General features: G+C 49.7%; 6 protein-coding genes across 6 annotated transcripts; 3 read left to right on the top strand and 3 right to left on the bottom strand.

The window, feature by feature from the left end:
* Positions 1 to 136: 136 nt before the first annotated feature.
* HER10_EVM0000785 (uncharacterized protein) lies at positions 137 to 2,136 on the top strand (the record flags this gene model as incomplete). Its single annotated transcript, XM_035470553.1, has 4 exons — positions 137 to 299; positions 365 to 525; positions 581 to 1,736; positions 1,802 to 2,136. 4 exons carry the CDS (start codon positions 137 to 139, stop codon positions 2,134 to 2,136), a joined length of 1,815 nt encoding a protein of 604 aa, XP_035337932.1.
* A 226-nt stretch (positions 2,137 to 2,362) lies between these two features.
* On the bottom strand, positions 2,363 to 3,243 carry HER10_EVM0002433 (uncharacterized protein; the record flags this gene model as incomplete). Its single annotated transcript, XM_035472144.1, has 3 exons — positions 2,363 to 2,643; positions 2,836 to 3,159; positions 3,222 to 3,243. The coding sequence occupies 3 exons, from the start codon at positions 3,241 to 3,243 to the stop codon at positions 2,363 to 2,365; spliced, it is 627 nt and encodes a 208-aa protein (XP_035338085.1).
* Positions 3,244 to 6,588: 3,345 nt separating this feature from the next.
* Positions 6,589 to 7,005, top strand: HER10_EVM0009305 (uncharacterized protein; the record flags this gene model as incomplete). Its single annotated transcript, XM_035478795.1, has 1 exon — positions 6,589 to 7,005. One exon carries the CDS (start codon positions 6,589 to 6,591, stop codon positions 7,003 to 7,005), a length of 417 nt encoding a protein of 138 aa, XP_035338729.1.
* An 863-nt stretch (positions 7,006 to 7,868) lies between these two features.
* On the top strand, positions 7,869 to 9,494 carry HER10_EVM0006236 (fibronectin type III domain-containing protein; the record flags this gene model as incomplete). The annotated part of the gene is made up of 1 exon (XM_035475827.1): positions 7,869 to 9,494. One exon carries the CDS (start codon positions 7,869 to 7,871, stop codon positions 9,492 to 9,494), a length of 1,626 nt encoding a protein of 541 aa, XP_035338426.1.
* Positions 9,495 to 10,613: 1,119 nt separating this feature from the next.
* On the bottom strand, positions 10,614 to 14,484 carry HER10_EVM0004528 (uncharacterized protein; the record flags this gene model as incomplete). Its single annotated transcript, XM_035474170.1, has 3 exons — positions 10,614 to 10,648; positions 12,391 to 14,082; positions 14,178 to 14,484. The coding sequence occupies 3 exons, from the start codon at positions 14,482 to 14,484 to the stop codon at positions 10,614 to 10,616; spliced, it is 2,034 nt and encodes a 677-aa protein (XP_035338275.1).
* Positions 14,485 to 14,558: 74 nt separating this feature from the next.
* On the bottom strand, positions 14,559 to 18,097 carry HER10_EVM0006675 (fungal specific transcription factor). Its single transcript, XM_035476255.1, has 9 exons — positions 17,729 to 18,097; positions 17,650 to 17,673; positions 17,394 to 17,509; positions 16,754 to 17,268; positions 16,486 to 16,687; positions 16,337 to 16,427; positions 15,826 to 16,281; positions 15,523 to 15,773; positions 14,559 to 15,461 (listed from the first exon to the last, which is right to left on the bottom strand). The coding sequence occupies exons 1-9, from the start codon at positions 17,837 to 17,839 to the stop codon at positions 14,924 to 14,926; spliced, it is 2,304 nt and encodes a 767-aa protein (XP_035338474.1). The 5' UTR covers positions 17,840 to 18,097; the 3' UTR covers positions 14,559 to 14,923.
* Positions 18,098 to 18,259: the final 162 nt, after the last annotated feature.

Below are 18,259 nucleotides of genomic sequence, written 5' to 3'. Positions count from 1 at the left end.
ATATATGATTGATGCGGACGCCCTTGCTCGGCCAGCCTGACACCAAGGGGTTTTCTAAGGATCAAAGTTCATCCCAGAAGCCAAGTTTTCTGCAGTGTCAATTCTCTGATTTCATCCTCAGGAGACAAGCATCACCATGGCGTCTATCGAGACTGAAGCGCAGACCGGGAGCAGGAAGCTCGTTCTCTGCTTTGATGGCACAGGCAACTCATTCAGTGGCTCCGGCTCTGACACCAATGTCGTGAAGCTCTTGCGTATGCTTGACCGCAATGACAAACACCAGTACCACTACTACCAAAGTAAGTAGAGTTAACGCTGAAGATTTGTTTGAGTATAGTAGTCTCTGACACTCCATTGACAATAGCCGGTATCGGAACATACGACGTTGACGACACCAGTGTCAACAAGAACTGGGTCAGCGAGGTCCGCAGCAATATCTCTCAGAAGATCGACATGGGCTTCGGGACCACCTTCGATTCCCACGTCATTGCTGGATATCGGTTCCTCATGCGCTACTATGAGACTGTAGGTTTGATGCTATTTGTACTCGACAACTCATGGTGCTGACAATTATCTCAAGGGCGACAGAATCTACATCTTTGGCTTCAGTCGTGGGGCCTTCACCGCCAGGTTCCTGTGTCGAATGGTCAACACCGTTGGTCTTCTCTGCAAGGGTAACGAAGAGATGGTACCCTTTGCATATAAACTTTACCAAGACCATCTAGCAAAGGTCAAGAAGAGCGGCAAAGAAGAAAAGGCTGCCGTGATCAGCCCTACCGATGCCCGAGAGACCAACGGCCAAACAACCAAAAACACGAAAGCCCCCACCGTCAGTACCTACGAAACGCCTGCGAGTCCACCAGATACGCCTGTTGATGAGGCCTTCCCCATCGGAATCAGCAGCTCCAATGACGCAATCAAGAAGCCCAAGGGCTGGAGAAGAAGAGGCAAGAGGAACGAGATGGAGGCCTTCAGCAAGACCTTCTGTCGCAAGGAAGAGAGCGATCACGGGAAAGAAAACATCAAGGTCTTCTTCCTCGGCATGTGGGACTGCGTCAACTCCGTTGCAGTCCTCGAGAAGGTTGGCGACAAGCCGACCTCGGTCAAGGGTACCGCAACCTATGTGCGCCATGCCGTTGCTGTAGACGAGTTCCGAGTCAAGTTCAAGCCTGCTCTTCTCGCGCAAGACATCACCAAACCTTCCACTAAAAAGCACCAACATGCTGAAGATGACATCAAAGAGGTGTGGTTCCCCGGAAACCATGGTGATGTTGGTGGAGGTTGGTCGGCAATTAAGGATGATCCGACATGGAAAGACAGAGAGCTCCAGAGGATCAGGGAGGAAAAGTTGAGAAACGGTGATTTCAGAACGGATGATATTCCTGACTACTTGAACCCTCCCACTCTTTGGAATAGGTTTTTGAGTATGTTTGGAAGGGGACGAAAGGACGAAGAGCTTGATGATAGCGAAGATATGCAGCTGAGCGACATTCCTCTTTCTTGGATGATCCGCGAGCTCGAGCTCGCGGACGCGGAGTACAAAGAGAAGAGCGAGAAGAACGGTAAGAAGAATGAGACGGGGCTGAAGTGGCGACCAAGACGCTTGGACAGATTCAAGCAAAGCATCTACCAGGATCAGTTGAAGCAGGAGCAGGCCCTTAAGGGATGGATCCATGACCTTCTTCGACCTGGAAAGGGAATGGGCTACTTCAAGCCATTTATGTGGTACCTGCTTGGTAAGTGACTCTCGGATCACACATATCTCGACTAGATGGCTGACATGATGATTTCACATTCGCAGAGATTTGCCCTCTTATCAAGAGATGGGAACTCGATGACAAGACCAAAGAGTGGAAGCTTTGCCAGTGGCCCCTCAACAAAGGCGGTCCTCGAGATATACCCCGCAACGCCATCTTGCACGAGTCTCTACACCGACGTCTCCATAACGATAAACACTACGAGCCACAGAATAACCATGGCAACTTGAAGGAGGCATGCTTGAAGAAGAACCGTGATCATTACGATCCCCATCAAGCTCACGTAGGGAATTGTGCAGAGAGTTGTTTCCACAACACTTGGAAGTTCAAAGCGCATGGAGATCATGCAAATCAAGTTATGTCTCAGACGGCAAACTAAAGAGATAATTCTCTTCAAATCGGGTTGCGAATCTGTGTAATTTATTCACTTGAGGAGTTATTTCTATGAAGTTCATTTGTGTAGTCCTTGACTGTATTCAAATTCACGAGGCTCATTTACTTGAGAAGCGCACTGGTAGCGTTTGCAAATGCGGCGAACCACCGCTTGCGCCTATCCATATGTATATGGCTGAGCAAGTACCCTCAAGGCTTGAGAAGCTTTCAATTCAAAGACGCAGATGTCCTTCGTGGTGGCCCAAATCCTCTCCGATCTTCAATATGGAGGGTTCCGGTTCTACTTCTGGGAACCCCTCTGGCCTTGGTAGGTTCTTGTATTTTAGAATCTGCTCTGAGATGCCATTTTCATGCTGCCACTTCAGTATTGGGTCGTGTGCCACACACTGCCTCTTGATGTTGAAGTCAGGATAAGGATTCTGCTGTGTTCTCATCCAATTATGGGAGATCAAGTCCAAGCTCGGGTTGCAGGTGAGAGCTTGTAGTAGGATATCTATCTGTTGGACGTGTCAGAAAGGGTTGTATAAATCCCCTCTGTGCATGCTTCCGACTCACACAATGTGCTAGATGTGCCTGGTGTCTTTGTGGCGCCATTGAGCTACAGGTAGTGCAATCGTCAACTTAGGTTCACATACCGTCGCTCGGTGACTCTAGTAGACGACTTACATATTCTTGTAATCGTTACCATAATAGTAGTCAAAGTAAGCATACTTGCGAACTGCATTGAGGCAGTGAAGTTGATGCTGCATATCAATCTCAACGAGGTACTTGTCTGACCCGACACCCCACTCCTCTGGGATAGAGACAGATATCTCAGGATCTTTGCCCATTTTCCTGAGTGCATCTCCACTCACGCCAAAGTACTCGATCCGCGCCATGTCGTCCCAAGCTTTATCGACTTCTTCACTGGGTTGCTCGCGCCATATGCGTGGGGGTGTGTAATCATTGAATAACGTTCCCTTGACCTCGACCGTTTCTAGCTGGATGGGAACATCGTCGAGAATTGGACCTGCGCCACGAGACATTTCAGCAAGACTGAAATCAAATTCAGGTAAGACAAGATTGTCCTACTGTAGGGTGACACCCGCTTCATCAGATGGACAGGGTCATTGAGCCATCTCGAAGAGACGAGGAGGACCCCGCACGATGTGAGGAAGAACATCGCATTAACCGCAGTAATGACCTTTGACTGAAGGCTCCATTGTCCTCGAACTTGCCGAGGTTCAGGCCATGTCGGCTAGAATTTGTTAATGATCTACCATCCAGCTTTCTGAGGACGCGAGTTTCCAATGATTGTAAGCTTACGGTAGTGCACAAATCGTCGGTTGAGTCTTGGTCTGGGACACTTTCATAGATCTCTTTCATTTTCGACAAAGAAGTAGTTGATGCCAGAGGTAGGTTTCAACTCGAGAATACTCCTTGGTGAGAGGCTTGGACATCACTTTCCGACAGGATGATATCGATAGTGGATCGGGAATCTCGGGGCTCTGATCACCGAGAGCGAATAGAAGGATTCTGCCGACGATGCCGTAATCACTTGTAATCGTCAGTTGTGATGGTATCACCTGCCAAATACTGTCAAGCCTCAATTGCAAACCTGGTTTATATCGTCGGGAGTAATACATAAGGATGGCTGAAGGATTCGCCAAGAAAGAGGAGGATTGCCAAGAACATGACGATTAAGTACAAAATGGGATCCATTCCGCGACACTGACGGGGCAAACCCGCGGCTTGTGAGCAAAGGGGAAGGTTAGCTCGAAACTCGGGCAAAGAAGTCGGACTGATCCCTCAATTCTGTCTGGTGGATTCAAGACGCATAGAAGTAAGCAATTGCATATCATGTAGAAGGGAGGGGCAGAGGAGCGAGTGGAGAGATAACAATCCTCTTGAACCCTAGTGACTGATGTGATCCTACAGCGGCAGGGGCCGGAACTAGGGTGAACAAAGGTGGCGCTAATTCATAGACGCGCTGTTTCTAAGGCGCAGGTGCTTAGTTGGCTGGCGATTGATACCAATTCTCAGTGAGCTTTGTTAAATGCCCAGTCTTTTCGGTAAGTCAAACCCCCCACTTCCTGGCACCCCCCTGTTTCTGGCACCCACAAAAACGATGGGATCACAACCCAACCTCCTCATTACTATTAACTATTGATCCTCAACCACACCCACTACAATACAACTGCCAGCCTCACTAGGGCATTCAGAGTCGCTGGATTCAGCCGTAATAACCTCCTTTTCACCCGCTTCGATTTGAGCCCGATGGATATCCCTGATGTTCGCAAACTTCGTGTTGGGATCGATCTGAACAGTCTTCCTCTTCCTAACTGCAGCGTTGGTAACTTGAGCCTCAGGTGAGCCAGCTGCTGGGCAGCTGCCAGTTGCCAGGCCTGCTCTGTGAAGCCTTTTTTCACCTTCCTGAACAGCAGCCGTTGAGTGCTGGTATCATTGTCGAGTTGGGTGTATAAGTGCAGTTGACCGCTGAGCTCTGCCAGCTTCCTGGGTGTCGACCAGACCACTGCAGAGGAAGCAGAATCCCATGGCTCAACAGGGTAGTTTGTTGACCATTATGGCATCGCTTTTTGCCCCGACTGGTTGGTTTGGGTGTGGTGGCTTAGAAGGCTCAGGTAATACCATAGGGTTCATCAGGGCTTAACCATCGCTACAGGGTGTAGACCAGTCCACTTCCAACCACTTCTGATGTTCGAGACTGATAGACCAGCAAGTCGAGCCTTCTGGTAACAGTCCAGGAAGTTCCTTTTACCTATAATGGTAGAGTCGTTCCATTGAGACAAGTAACCGCTCCTTCCGATAGGCTGACTTAACAGGGCTGAAGACAGACTGGTCAAGTGGCTGGAGGACATGAGAGGAGTGTGGTGGTAAGAACAGTAAATGGATATTGTTAATATAGCAATTCCACATGAAGTCTGTCGTCGTATGACTCCATGCCCATCCACAATCAACAGTCGAGCCTCGCCCTCAGCCTCGGGCATAGTCTGTGGGATAAACACCTTCTCTAACCATTCAATGGCAGTTAAGTCTGTAGTCCAGCCATTATCTGTTGCTGTAAACTCCCACCCATCGTATGGAACCAGATGTAATGGAAACCACTGTTGTTGGACCGTCTTCCCTTGAAAATGATAAGAGGACGAAGTGCCCTACCCAAGGCTGAGATACACTCAATGATAGAGACCCATGCCCTCGACCCAGGTTGTTTCTTGCGAACAGACGTCGTCTCAGCCATGCCCAGCACTAACCCATTAGCTCCTGACCCTCGAGGATGCCAGTCTCATCCATATTATATCTGTTGGCTGGTTTGATGTCCTTGATCTCAGGGATAGCAAGGAACTTAAACCAGTTCCTAATGACCTCAGTAGATGCCCCATTAACGCGTCTAGAATCGATGGAACGACTTCTCTGAACCTTAATGATAGGGTTCCTTCTCACGAAGGCATAGATCCAGCCTTTCCTAATGGTTTGGTATCCCCAGCAGCAGCCAGAACTCGCTCTGCGAATTCCTTCACCTGTTGGTGCGTTGGTGCGAGGCCCAGCGAAGCCTGAATGCGAACCCATTGTGCCAGCTTACTCTCCTGGTCAGGAGACAGCCTCTGCCAGTCAGCAAAAGCCACTTTCCTAGTCTGACCACCTTGGAGACGTAGTTGGAGGGTTGATCGTGGTATCCCACTCCAATGAGGCTCTCTTTTGACTCTGCCGTTTGAGATGTCCTCGAGAGCCTGACGAAGCTGATCTTCGGTATATTGAGGCATTAGATATAGAAGAAGGTATGTGCAAAAAATGAGCCCATTTGGACTCGAATTGAAAATGTTGTGATAAAAGGAGGTTGGGGGTGGGCATTGCGTTGTGGTGGATTTTCGCGTTTTTGTGGGTGCCAGAAACAGGGGGGTGCCGGGAAGTGGGGGGTTTGACTTAACTATGGGTTGCGCGGTGCTTGGCATTGTGAGAGATGTACCTACCTTCTTCATGTGGCTAGAAGATTCATCCCCTGTTCGACTGCGGCCAGCCAGTCAAAAGAAAGAGAAGTGAGTCTAGCTAGGAGCGAATGGCTTCATTACTTCATGTGAGCTTTACGCATGCCGTGTTTGGTATGAAAGGTGTGAATTCGAGCCGAAGGAACGGAACGAAGGATTGTTGACTGTCACGTTGGCAGCGTCTATTCCGAATCTGTACTCTGCGGGCGTATTGTTCCTTGTGCTGCATTTCGTCAACGCAAGGGGTGCTTACGACTGTCACGTCGAGAGTGGTGATCCAGACAAGCGGGAAGAGAGGACCAGAGAGAGGGGAAATGGAAAATTGAAAAAGACATATAATATTGCCTCTATCTTGATTGACAGTATGTCGTAACGCCATCAATATACCGTGCCCAAGATCAGTCCTGTTGCTTTGAGACTCAGTATCATCGCCGTTCTTCTCGTTCTACTTCAAAATGCGTGTCCAAACCCTTCTTACCGCTGTCGCCGCTTGCGCTTCGTTGGCTTACGCCGCGCCGGTTGCCGTTGAGGCATACGGCCCTCCCCTCAACCCTCACATTCCGGCCGTTGAGTCCAAGAGAGAAAACACGGTCGAAGCCTATGGTCCTCCCGTCAACCCTCATATCATCTCGAAGAAAGATGCCGTTGAGGCTTACGGTCCTCCTACCAACCCTCACATCATCTCGAAGAAGGACACAGTTGTTGAAGCTTACGGTCCTCCCCTGAACCCGCATATTCCCGCTGTTGACACCAAGAGAGACGCGGTCGAAGCTTACGGTCCTCCCACGAACCCTCACATCATCTCCAAGAAGGATACTGTTGTTGATGCATACGGCCCGCCGACAAACCCGCACATTATTTCTAAAGAGTAGGGAAATCGAGAGAAAATATGTACGAAGAAGCAAGAGCAAGGCAACGGCTCGTGACAGCATGGGGGAAACATCTATGGATTTTGTTGGCTGAATTACGGCAAAGAACGTGCTCGGAGACATTGAAAAGACAGTCTTAAGTATCAATACAAATTGCGAAGCCGAAAATGGAGCTCTCAACTCAAAGTCCTCAGGACGTCAGAGTCCAGGACTTGTGAATGTAACACCCACTTTGGCTCTTCTTGCTTCAAGATAAGACTGTATTTACCGCAAAAACAAAAGATTTCCGAAACCGAGAATCGAACTCGGGGCTATGCCTAACCTCTCAAAGAGATGAGAGGGCATCATGTTGGCCACTACACCATATCGGATGTTGATATCTTCACCTCGAAGAATTTGCACTATGAAGGTAGGGTGCGTTGTGGTTCTGCCCTAATTGAGTAAGGTCGGTGAGATGCAGATTCTCTGTCCGTAGACACCCCACATTCAGGGGAACTGTCAGGTAGATCTGCCTGGGCTGACCCTGCTCAACTGCACAAGGGTCAACGTGCTTAAGGCCTAGCACGCTAAATACATTGAACTCACCCTTGCTGGATCTAGAGCTAAGTACAGTGGCACTGGTAAGTCGATCTCCACATTGATCAAGAAGTCGAGGACAAACGCTTATCATTCGAATGGCACTTGAATGCGATTCGCTGATGTCGGCGTCCGTGCTATGACGACACCAACGCTTCTCCTCAGTGCCGCGTTCTGCACTTCGCAACCCTACGTCTGACGTTGAGCCAAAAATCGCCGATGACTCTTTCAGACAGAGATCGATTTCCATCTCCCACCAACCGATGCAAGACCCCAATCGCAGTTTTCAAATGGGTGACATGATTCCAGAGAGCACCCGGCCAGTTCGGATCATGGTAGTCGGCGACTCCATGTCTCAAGGCCGTGAAGGGGACTTTACTTGGCGATATAGGCTATGGCAGTGGCTCACAGAAGAGAACATCAACTTTGAATTTGTTGGTCCATATGAAGGAACAAAGACTCCGGATCAACCTCGTCCACCGCTGCCACCGGCTCTGAAAGACGACCCGCTACCAGCACCTGACATGCCAATAGACCATGGCGGCTATGCTGCAGGCGTGCATTTCAACTCTCACCACTTCTCAGTTTGGGGTCACCAAGCAACACAGTGTAAAGACCTTATCGAGGAGCAGGTGGCGCGACTCAGGCCAGACTATCTGCTTGTTATGCTTGGCTTCAACGACATGGGCTGGGGTGTCGCGGATGCCGAAAACACTCTCGGTGCCATGAGAAAACTCGTGGATAGTGCACGCACTGCGAAACCAGATATCAACTTCGCTCTTGCTGAAGTGCCGATGCGGACGCCAATTGATGGGGCAGAGAAACTTCCTGCCATGGTGGAAGAGTACAACCAGCTTCTACGAACGTCAGTGCCAAAGTGGTCAGCCTCTGAGTCTCCAGTTGAGTTGGTGGAAGTCCGGCGTGGATACCATTGTTCCCCAGGAAGTTACGATGGATTACATCCGAATGCTTTGGGTGAATTCCAGATTGCAAGAGCCTTCTCTCGGACTTTGTCCCAAAAGTTTCGCATTGGAACCAAAGACCTCACTATTCCGCAAGAGATCCCACAACGACCGACGCCAGTGCCGGCGAATGTTGTCGCGGAAGCAGTTCCCTACGGAATTTCTGTCAAATGGGATCCGGTATACGGCGCTATTGGCTTTGATGTCAGAATTCGCAATAATGACAACCTGCCATGGAAGGAGTCGAGAACAGATGTAGCCCAGTACAACTCGACATGGACCCAAGAAGGGCAGGAGTATCAGTACCAAGTCCGGACCTTTAATGGAGAGGGCCTTATCTCCGCCTGGTCTCATACGGTCTCAGCAACTGCTCACCCGAAAACAGCTCCGGGGCCTGGGAAAATCATCACCAAACCTGACCTGTACCAGGTCCTTGTCAAATGGGAAGAGCCTCAGGGGCGAATCGAAGTGGACCGATACGAGATCATCCTCGTAGACCTGTCATTACCGGGATCTTTTCCGACTGCTATTGCGCTGAGAGAAACTGAGACGACATTCACCGACCTATCGGCAGACCATCGCTATGGGTTGGCGATCAGTACTTGGACAAGCTACGGAGGTGGTATTCCGGCAGGAGGCCGGAGCTTCATTGCTGGCAACGGCAAGCCACCGGCTCCGACTCAGCTCCAAGTTGAAGTTCAGAATTCCATCACCGTGCACCTGAAGTGGGAAGAGTCAAAGGGCGCAGCAGGATATCGCGTGTGGGTGCGGAACCTAGTCGAGAGATCGGACTTCGTAGAAGACGGAGAGACTGAATATGCGGAGTACGGCATTACGTTTCTGATACCAGGCGCTTGGAACTTTGAGTTTTGTGTTTCTGCATACAATGGAAGCCTTGAGTCGGAGAGATCAGGCAGCATTATTCCACTTAGGGGCGACTTAGAATCTCAGTGAGGCGCAATGCGGCCCAGCCGAGGTGGACTGGAAGCTGTCACTGGACGCCTGGTTTTTAGCGCTTATTTCGGTTTCAGATTTTGAGCTTCGCATATGCAGATGGATTAAAAAGAATCCAGGCGTGTAACCGGCTAGGTTTAATACCCGACTTTGGTTTTCCGACCGATCTTCAGATCTTCTGAGTCAACTTCCTCAAAAAGCATCAACGCGAATCCAATACCTCATTGAGATGGCGGTTCAGATAGTGCCGATTTCTCTAGAGCAGGCTCTTGCAAAACGCTCCGGGGGAGGTACGAAACCAGAATCGTTTGATTTCTTTCACGTACTCGGAACAACAGGATGCTCAGTCCAGTGCGCCATTTTCGATTCATGGAGCACATTATCTCGAGCGGGCACAGCGAAACTGAGGGCAGAACATGACAACTTCACCAAGCACGGGAAGAAAAGGGTTGCTCGAGGAAAGTCTTTCACGTATGGGGACTTGAATCACTCAGCCCAGAATGGCTGTGGGAGCTGCAAGGCTCTGAATACTATATTCGACAGCGCACTTACCAAGAATTTTGATCCAATTACCCCCTCTACGACATTTCGCTGGACTGGAAAATTCAGTGGCACTCTAGAAATGGATGCTCCTGATGGCAGAGTGTACTATGTCAGACTTTTCAACGTGGCGGGGTCCAGCAATGTCTTTCGCCGATTACAATCCACCAACGGCGTGGCTGGGGATACCTCTTCCGATCTAAGCTTGCAGAGAATTCGGACTTGGATCAATGACTGCCAACAACACAACAAATGTGGCACGGGGAAAGACATGAAATTGCCTACGAGACTCGTTGATGTGACTCAGCCAGGAGACAAACTTGGAGTCCGTCTAGTACTTACATCTGGACAAACAGGCACATACATGTGTCTGAGCCACTGCTGGGGAAAGATCAAGATCAAATGCAAAACGGAAACCGACAATCTGAAAAGGCAACTCGAGTCGATACCTTGGTTTTTGCTTCCACCCAGCTTCCAACAGGCAGTCGAGATCACGAGGAAGCTCGGGATTCGCTATCTCTGGATTGACTCACTTTGCATCATCCAAGATGACAAGAAAGATTGGGAGAAAGAGGCAGCTCAGATGGTCAATGTGTACCGCAACTCATACGCCACTATTGCCGTAAGCTGGTCTCATGATTCTCAGGGAGGCTGCTACTCAAAGACAATTCCAAGCCAGTTCTTTCAGATCACCACTGAATGTGGTGACGAATTCAGACTCGCCTTGATAACCGGTGAAAAGCGGGACGAAATGTCGGAATACGCCAGGGTACAAGAGTATTTTCCCCTTTTCAATAGGGCTTGGTGTCTCCAGGAACGCCTCCTCTCGCGTCGGATCATCCATTGCAACTATGGAGAAGTGGCATTTGACTGTGCCAGCGGGTACTCATGCGAGTGCGGAGGAGAGCAACACCAGAATTGGCACAATTTGATACGATTCTCCGGCACATACATACCGCTACGATCTCGGTCGAAGTACCTGGCACTGCTGAATAACCCTATGACAACTTCGATTACCGCCATCGCCACAAAGAGTGGGAAAATCGATCCTTATGAGAGATGGCACCGCGTTATCGGCGAGTACACCTGTCTCAATCTTACTTTCACTGGGGATATGCTCCCGGCACTTTCCGGCCTTGCCCACGAGACTGCTGAAGTGATAAATGATACCTATCTGGCTGGTATGTGGAAGAATAATCTTGAACAGGACCTCATGTGGCGCGTTGTTACTGTGGCGGATTGGAAGAAGCAACGCGCGAAAATACTAAAACGAGGATGGATCGCCCCGACTTGGTCTTGGGCTTCCACAGGAAGTGGCTGCAAAGTAGACTATCCTACGTTTCAGAATGCCGAGTTATTGGACTACAAGACTCCCGGGATTATGGAAACAGCCCAGATAAGCTGTTCACCTGCTGGGGCTGACCTCTATGGCTCGGTGTCCTTTGGCTTTCTGACAGCAGTGACAAAGCGCCTATCTATCATGATACAGCGACCGTGCTCACACTGGGATCGAAAGCGTCGGTGGACAAATTGGATTTACGGCAGGTATCTGCTTTATGCCCGGGAAGACAAGCGAGAGTTTCGGGAAGAATGTGCGCCAGTGACTGGTGAGGCACCACTTGAGTTTGGGACTGCGGAATCGGAGGTATGGGTTGACCCTTCAGTTGAGCGAATGAATTCCTGCTTCATACGCAATAGCCGACCTGAAGAATCCCCGGAGTTGTGTAGGCATTGCACCTTTCTTCCTGCTGAGTTGATCTACATCAAAGGTTATGGTTTGGGCAGCAGGAATGCACGGACAAAAGGCACACGGGATTCTTTTCTTATTGTTGCCAAGGACGCGACAAGCTCTTACATTAGAGTAGGGTTATTGGAGGTTATTTGCGATGATTGGGCTGAAAGACAGATCTGGTATCGAAACGTTTGGGCAGCTGCAAAGCCCGAGACATCGATCACAATCTACTGATCCATAAGTATAGAGACATTCACTACTTTGTTTCTGACATGAGTTCGAATTACGGATGAGATCATACGGTAACTTGGAATACCAGCATTGTTACTTGTTTCATAGTCACCGCCTCAATTATATCTCTTTGCAAGGTAATATTAATCACCAGTGTGAAGGACAAACGCTTAGAAAACTACACAATCTTGAAAATCTCACGCCCTGACTTTTCAAAACAACCTTTGAGACGCCCCAGATTCGATACGCCCAGTTCCCGCGTATGTTTCCCTTTGATATATTCCCGATATCTTATCAACCAATCTTGAATGCTGGGTTCTGGATTTGTATGCTCGTTCGCGATGACCGGCACTTGTGAGAATCCTTGTTCTACAAATCGGACGTACCCAAGACGTTCATACTCGATGTGTTCATCTGCGGTTGCGGCTCGTTTTGATCGGATAACCAGACAGGCCATCTCAGGATGGTTGCCTGTGTTGGCACCGAAATCCGTTATGCGAATAATGCGAACGGGAATCGACCACCCGGAATTCGCGCCAATGATCGGAGCATCCAACTGTAAGCCCCTAGTATGGCTGTCGCCTTGGCTGATCCATAGGTTTCCGACAACAAGCCAGACAGGACTGACACCATATTCAACAAGTACCCCCGGCCATTTCACTAGTGTTCCGGAAATTGCAAAAGTTGAAAGCAGAAGGTGGGCAGAGTCGAGCTCTCCGGTTGGATCGACAATACCAGCTGGAACGCAAACTACCTCCAGGATGTCTGCAACAGGAGAGTAATCTTCGCTCCCTATATTCCCCAACGAGAACCAGCTGCCCTTGCCAGAGTTTCTGCAATCTGAGTCAGAGTCGAAGCGGATGAACTCGTCGTTGTGGTACTCAAGAGATGCCCACGACCATGTCGGGGCCCTCCATGTAATAGGACGCTTCTCAGGTTTATAGACGAGCCATAGAAGATCTAGATGCAACGAGTCCATCCATAGCCCTGCTCGATAGAGCTTCTCGTACTCGGGGTTCCACACTTTTGCAATGCCGGCCAAAGCCGGGAAGATGTCCTTTGAGAAAGTCAAGTTCAGAGCACAGTAAGACTGTACTGTTTGTCGCCACGTTTTGACGCTTTTGGTCCACTTTGGCGAATGAAGTAGTGCCGGGGTAAACTTGCTGTAGTCCAGATTTTCGTCTTGGCCATTTTCTGGTGCCGAGATCCAATTGTACTGCCCACTCAACTCGGCCAAACTACCTGAGAATTGAATCTTCTCAGGCAAAGAGGTGGAGGTTGAGATCTCACCGCACTCGCATGTCCTCGTTGAGCGACATTCCCAATTCAATTCGGAACCGGCAAAGTGTACAACTCTACCCGATTGCAGACGTTCCTGGAACACCCATGCCCGTTTTGTAATAGGGAAGTAGGACCAGAAGCTATCAATATGTAGTAATTCCGAATACGCATGTAGTTTGAGATCCGAATCATCCACATCATTTATGAGTGACAGTTGGTGCGATTGATGTTTAGGATCCTGGGAAGAGGTGTAAAGCCCGCGGCTGGAGTCGACTGCTTTGGAAGCTGCGAGCGTTACGTAGGCATTCTGATAAATGTCGGCCATTTTGGCGGCCTCTCTCTGCCAGTCGAGAGGATCATCCTGAATGATGCAAAGGGAATCGATCCAGATATACTTGAGGCCAAGTCGGTGGGTAAAATCGATTGCGTCTCTGAAAGTGGGAGGCAGATCTGACCACTGGATTTCATTGGTGAATTGAGAGAGATTCTTCTTCAGTGTTCGCAGCAGTGGACGCTTGCCCCAAGGGTGACTCAGGCAGGCATATTTGCCAGAAGCACCATTCGTCTTGAGCAAACGTACGTCAGACGCCTTTGTGCCAATGCAGATAAGCCTAGTCGGCAGCTTGACCTTACCATCCTTACTACATAGCGGATGGTCTGTTGCACAATCAAGGAGCCATTCCTTCACTATCTTTAGGGTTGCTTCTGAGGCAGTATCCCGGGAGATTGACTTATACTTGGACAGATGCCAATTGCCGAATCCCAAAGTCGGGAATGGGCGTAAACGTTCAGTCAAGTCGGTATCTAGCTCAACTTCATCAGCCATTCAGCTATCCGGGTATCCAGGTCCCACTCGGATCTGGCAAGATACTCCTATGGTAACGACTGGATTTACTTACGTTCGGATACACGGAACCGAAGTGGGTTTCCCCCATCATCACGGATAGCCTCTTGAACGCCCGGGAATGACACCCATCCAAGTGATCTGCCAGCAGAAAGGTAATCACCATATAGCATTGAGACTGCTTCGTCGAGAAGTGTACAGAATGGACACCCATCCTTCACCTCCAGTCCCCGTAGGCTCGCATCATCGAGGCTTCGCTTACACCTTTGCAGGATTTCGCGGTCACTTCTCACCCGATCACACCACTCAAGCAGGGCACTCAGAAGGACAGGCCTAAACTCAGACTCAGACTCGGACTCCATGATATTCTGATGATACTGAAATTTAGCGCGAAATCAGTCGCACGCTAGGTTTCTTCTTTGACGGGAGCTCGAGGTTGTGTTCTTGACGTTTGAGCTAATCACAAGTGAGGCAAAATTTACTCAAAATTGAGGGGAGAATCACGTGCAGACTTGGCTTCTATGGCCGCCTCCTCACAGCGGGACGGTCTCTAAGTGACACGACCTCTCCACCAAAGGTCTTGTGTGGCCCAACATGCGACCAGACTAATGGGCTCAATCATTGCCTTCTATCAATGTATGCCCTTCTCTTCCCCTTCTCTAAGCCTCAACCCTGCGCTCTCTCGGCGCTTCTCTCGTACTCATGTGAGTAGAGACGAGTCCACATAATAGCTCTGAGGTTGTATCGATCATAGTCATGTCGGACAGCCTTCGCGTTACCCTTCGGGCGTGATTCGAGCTTCTAGTGCTGTTGAGTTGCTTCGAATCCGGGCTCTTGTAACAGGTCCATCATCGCCGTATTAGTGTAGAAGAAGTCTTCCAATTGAGCGGCATTCGTCATCCACATCATTGGGTTACCGGGCCTCAAGCTCTCGTCCATGGCATCAATTCCGACGCCCGCGATTCCCAACGTAGGGACCACGTCTGGCGCGGTGCTTGTCATCTGGGCAAACGCGGTGGGTTGCTGCTGCTGCGGATGCTGACCCCCTTCGGCCCCTTTTGGTGGGAATCCCAAGGCTGCTAAGTAAGCGTCCATCTCGGCGCTGGCCTGCGTCTGTCGCGACTGAGGCGTTGACGCGCGGAATTCAACGAAGCGGAGCGCGACGCTGTAGAGGACTTGAAAGAGGCGGCACATCTTGGCTGCTGCGTCGGACATTTTTGATGTTTCTTGCAAGAACACCACGAAAGAATGCAGTCTTGCCAAGTCTTCTTTGTCTTGTGTCTCGATTACCTGGCAGAAAAGAACGATGAAGGGAATGAATGGTGCGAAAAGCACGGTCCTGGATGAAAAAAAGTTCATGTTAGAAAGCGGTACATCATGTATGTGTTAGTTGGACTGACCAGTGAATGTAGGTTGCAAAATAAACATCGTGGGACTTGCGCATGATTGCAACACATTCTTGGTGCTTTTCCAGTGCTGCTCGTGCAGCCTTGATGCATTCAGGACTGAATGTCGTTGGCGAGCCTTCAACCCTTGGGGCAGCCCGGTAAACTAAAGTAAGAAGTGAGAGCCGCAGAACGTAATCTGAAGACAGATAGAACTCGGCAAAATGCTCCTCTACTCCGTCTTTGGCATATGCCTGATAATTGGCCTGCATTACGTAAGTAAAGGTATCCAGAATCCAACGATTGCCTCTGACTTACAGTGGTTTCCTGCGTCTTCTGATCGATGTCGTGGAGAAGGGAGACTAGTTCATGCACCCGCGTCTGGCGAACGTGATACGGTTGAATCATCGAGTCGGGACTGTAAAGCAGCTCATAGATCTGACCCTGACACTTTGCTGTTCGAATCCACAATACCAAATATGGTAGTATCGGACTTGCAACCGGCTCTTTCAATGATGGTAGAGGCATGGTGATGTGCCAGTCCGGAATTGTCGATGCTCTGCCCAGGCGAAGCGAAAGACTCTTGTCGATGTAATAGACGTTCCAGAAGAGGAACTGATGCCAGTGCATCCCATGAACAGTGGGCTTACCATCGTCTTTTGTGTTTTTGAGAGACTCTGCTCGATGATAACCAAGCGTTTGACATAGTTCTGATGCTTTGGAGGACAGTGTCCAAGCGAGCGTAGGTTTTGAGATTTCAACGGCATGAAAAGTCTCCCAGAGAGTTAGCTCCAATTAATCGCTCACGAATGTCAAAGACGAGACTTACTCCGAAAAGAAGCGCGACAATCACATCAGAAGACGCCGGCAGATGGAGCGGAAGATTCGCTAAACACGTTTCCAGATTCACGCGGCAAATCCTGTAAATAGTTAGCTCTGCGTCTACTTTCAGACGAAGTTTTTATCAGTTGTACTTACTTGGCGTATTCAAAGTACTCTTTTTGTTCATCAACTGATACTTGCGCGGCGTAGTCTGTAAACAGTGAATAGAGGCCTCCATTCACAGTGATGTAATCATATTCCGAGTAGTTGTCTGAAAAGTAGACATTAAGGCAAAGATCCGGGAACCGACGGGAAGGCAGGAAATCGTATATCCAAGCCATGCCCGTGAGGCGCTGACCTAGGATAACATCGTCCGGTTAGCAAGAGAAACCGAGCGTTCACATATCTTGTCTACCGTGCTTACTCTTTGCGATTCTGATAGTGTGCACAGCCTTTTCTATAGGTGGTAACTCAATTCCTTGGGCACGAATCCGAGTAAATGGCTTCGCGTGAGGATATGTCATCTCCCCCGCGGCAGCCGGTTGCTTCAAAGCATTGACGATCTGTGATAATGCATCTAGAGTTTCGCCGAGATCCAGACTTGAGTCCTGCAGTGACTCTGTGCTCACGACCTTTTGCAAAAACTCGGTAGCAAACACCGAATGCGCTGCAAGAGAAGAGTCGCCCTCAACAATGCCGCCTTCGCCTTCTTCTGATTGTAGGGTGTGGCTTGCCGTAGTGGCAGGTGTTGAAGTAGATGAGACGCGTTGAGCTGAGCATGGCGGGCCTTCGACTTGAGGCGTGGCGGCTGTAGCCATTGCGAAATTGAGTAGCTCGGCTCGACTTGTATTACTATTAGAAGATGGATTGACTTTCATGTCCTGCAGGAGGCGGATGACCGTCTCGAGCCGACGGTCAATCTGATCAATTTTGCGCTCACTAAGTTGAACATGTTAGTTGAGACTGCACGACAAGCTATTTGAAACTTCAGCCTAGTGTAAGGATAGCACATCGTGATGGGCTGATTAAAGGTGAAAACTGTGTTCGCTGCTATGCATGCTTACTATTGTGGGGTGATGAGAATTCTGGTCCGTTTTTCCTTGGGCTTGTTGTCGGCATGTGTACACTCGATCTTGGCGTGCGTGCAATATGAACAAGGCGATTCTCTATTGCAGCGGATCTGTACCCAGGTCAGTGTCTGCTTCCTCTAGAAACCCATTGCGCCAAGGTTGGATAGTTGCAAAACCTCGTCGTCGCTAACTCTGGGCGGTGGGTACAAGTAAACGGTGTAAATGGCTCTCAACAAGCACACCAACTCACCTTACGAGCACGGCAAGCGTCACACTAATTATTCCAGTCAGTTCATTATAAATCTTCCAAGGCCATCTGCATCACTTACAGCCCTGCGAATAGCAATCTGAGGGTTCGCTGAGGACGGCTCTGGCGCTTCTTCTGGCGCATCGTCAGGCCCATCCTCATGGCCGCTGGCGTCCAGCTGGCTGTCGTCCATGTCTCTCCCTCTGCTAAGCGATAGGCCTGTAGCAAGGGTCCTTTGGGGCCTACTACTCGTCGATCTCGTAGGCGAGTCCTCGGTTTGCAAGCGGACGACGCGGGAGCCGATGAGTGTACAACAAAGATTGTGAGAACTTGAATTTGTTGTCGGCAGAGGCGAGGTCGGGTCCCGAAATATGAGAAAGCTGCTGACAATGCGCCTTCACCCAACTAGGAAGCATTTGCACATGTTTCGTTTTTTATCGTTATTTCTTTTCTCGCGCGCCGTTTCGGGGGCCGCGCGACCCGGCCAAGTCCGCGGGCTGTCGGCTGGATACAATACCCCAATGTGGTAAGTAATGGGTCCGAAGTCTATTTATACGCTGTCAATAGCCACTCTGAAGCTTTCGTCCGAGCAAACTAGTTCAGAATCTTCAGT

This window comes from Colletotrichum scovillei (genome assembly GCF_011075155.1).
Source record: "Colletotrichum scovillei strain TJNH1 chromosome Unknown Contig00001, whole genome shotgun sequence".
NCBI classification, from domain to species: Eukaryota; Fungi; Ascomycota; class Sordariomycetes; order Glomerellales; family Glomerellaceae; genus Colletotrichum; species Colletotrichum scovillei.
This window is presented reverse-complemented; position numbering and strand designations above follow the sequence as displayed.

Coding starts and splice junctions, on each gene's coding strand:
- HER10_EVM0006675 (XM_035476255.1), bottom strand. CDS start 17,839: ATGGACGACAGCCAGCTGGACGCCAGCGGCCATGAGGATGGGCCTGAC. Junction 17,674..17,728: donor AGATTGCTATTCGCAGGGCT/GTAAGTGATGCA, acceptor TGGAATAATTAG/TGTGACGCTTGCCGTGCTCG. Junction 16,688..16,753: donor CACTATCAGAATCGCAAAGA/GTAAGCACGGTA, acceptor ATGTTATCCTAG/GTCAGCGCCTCACGGGCATG.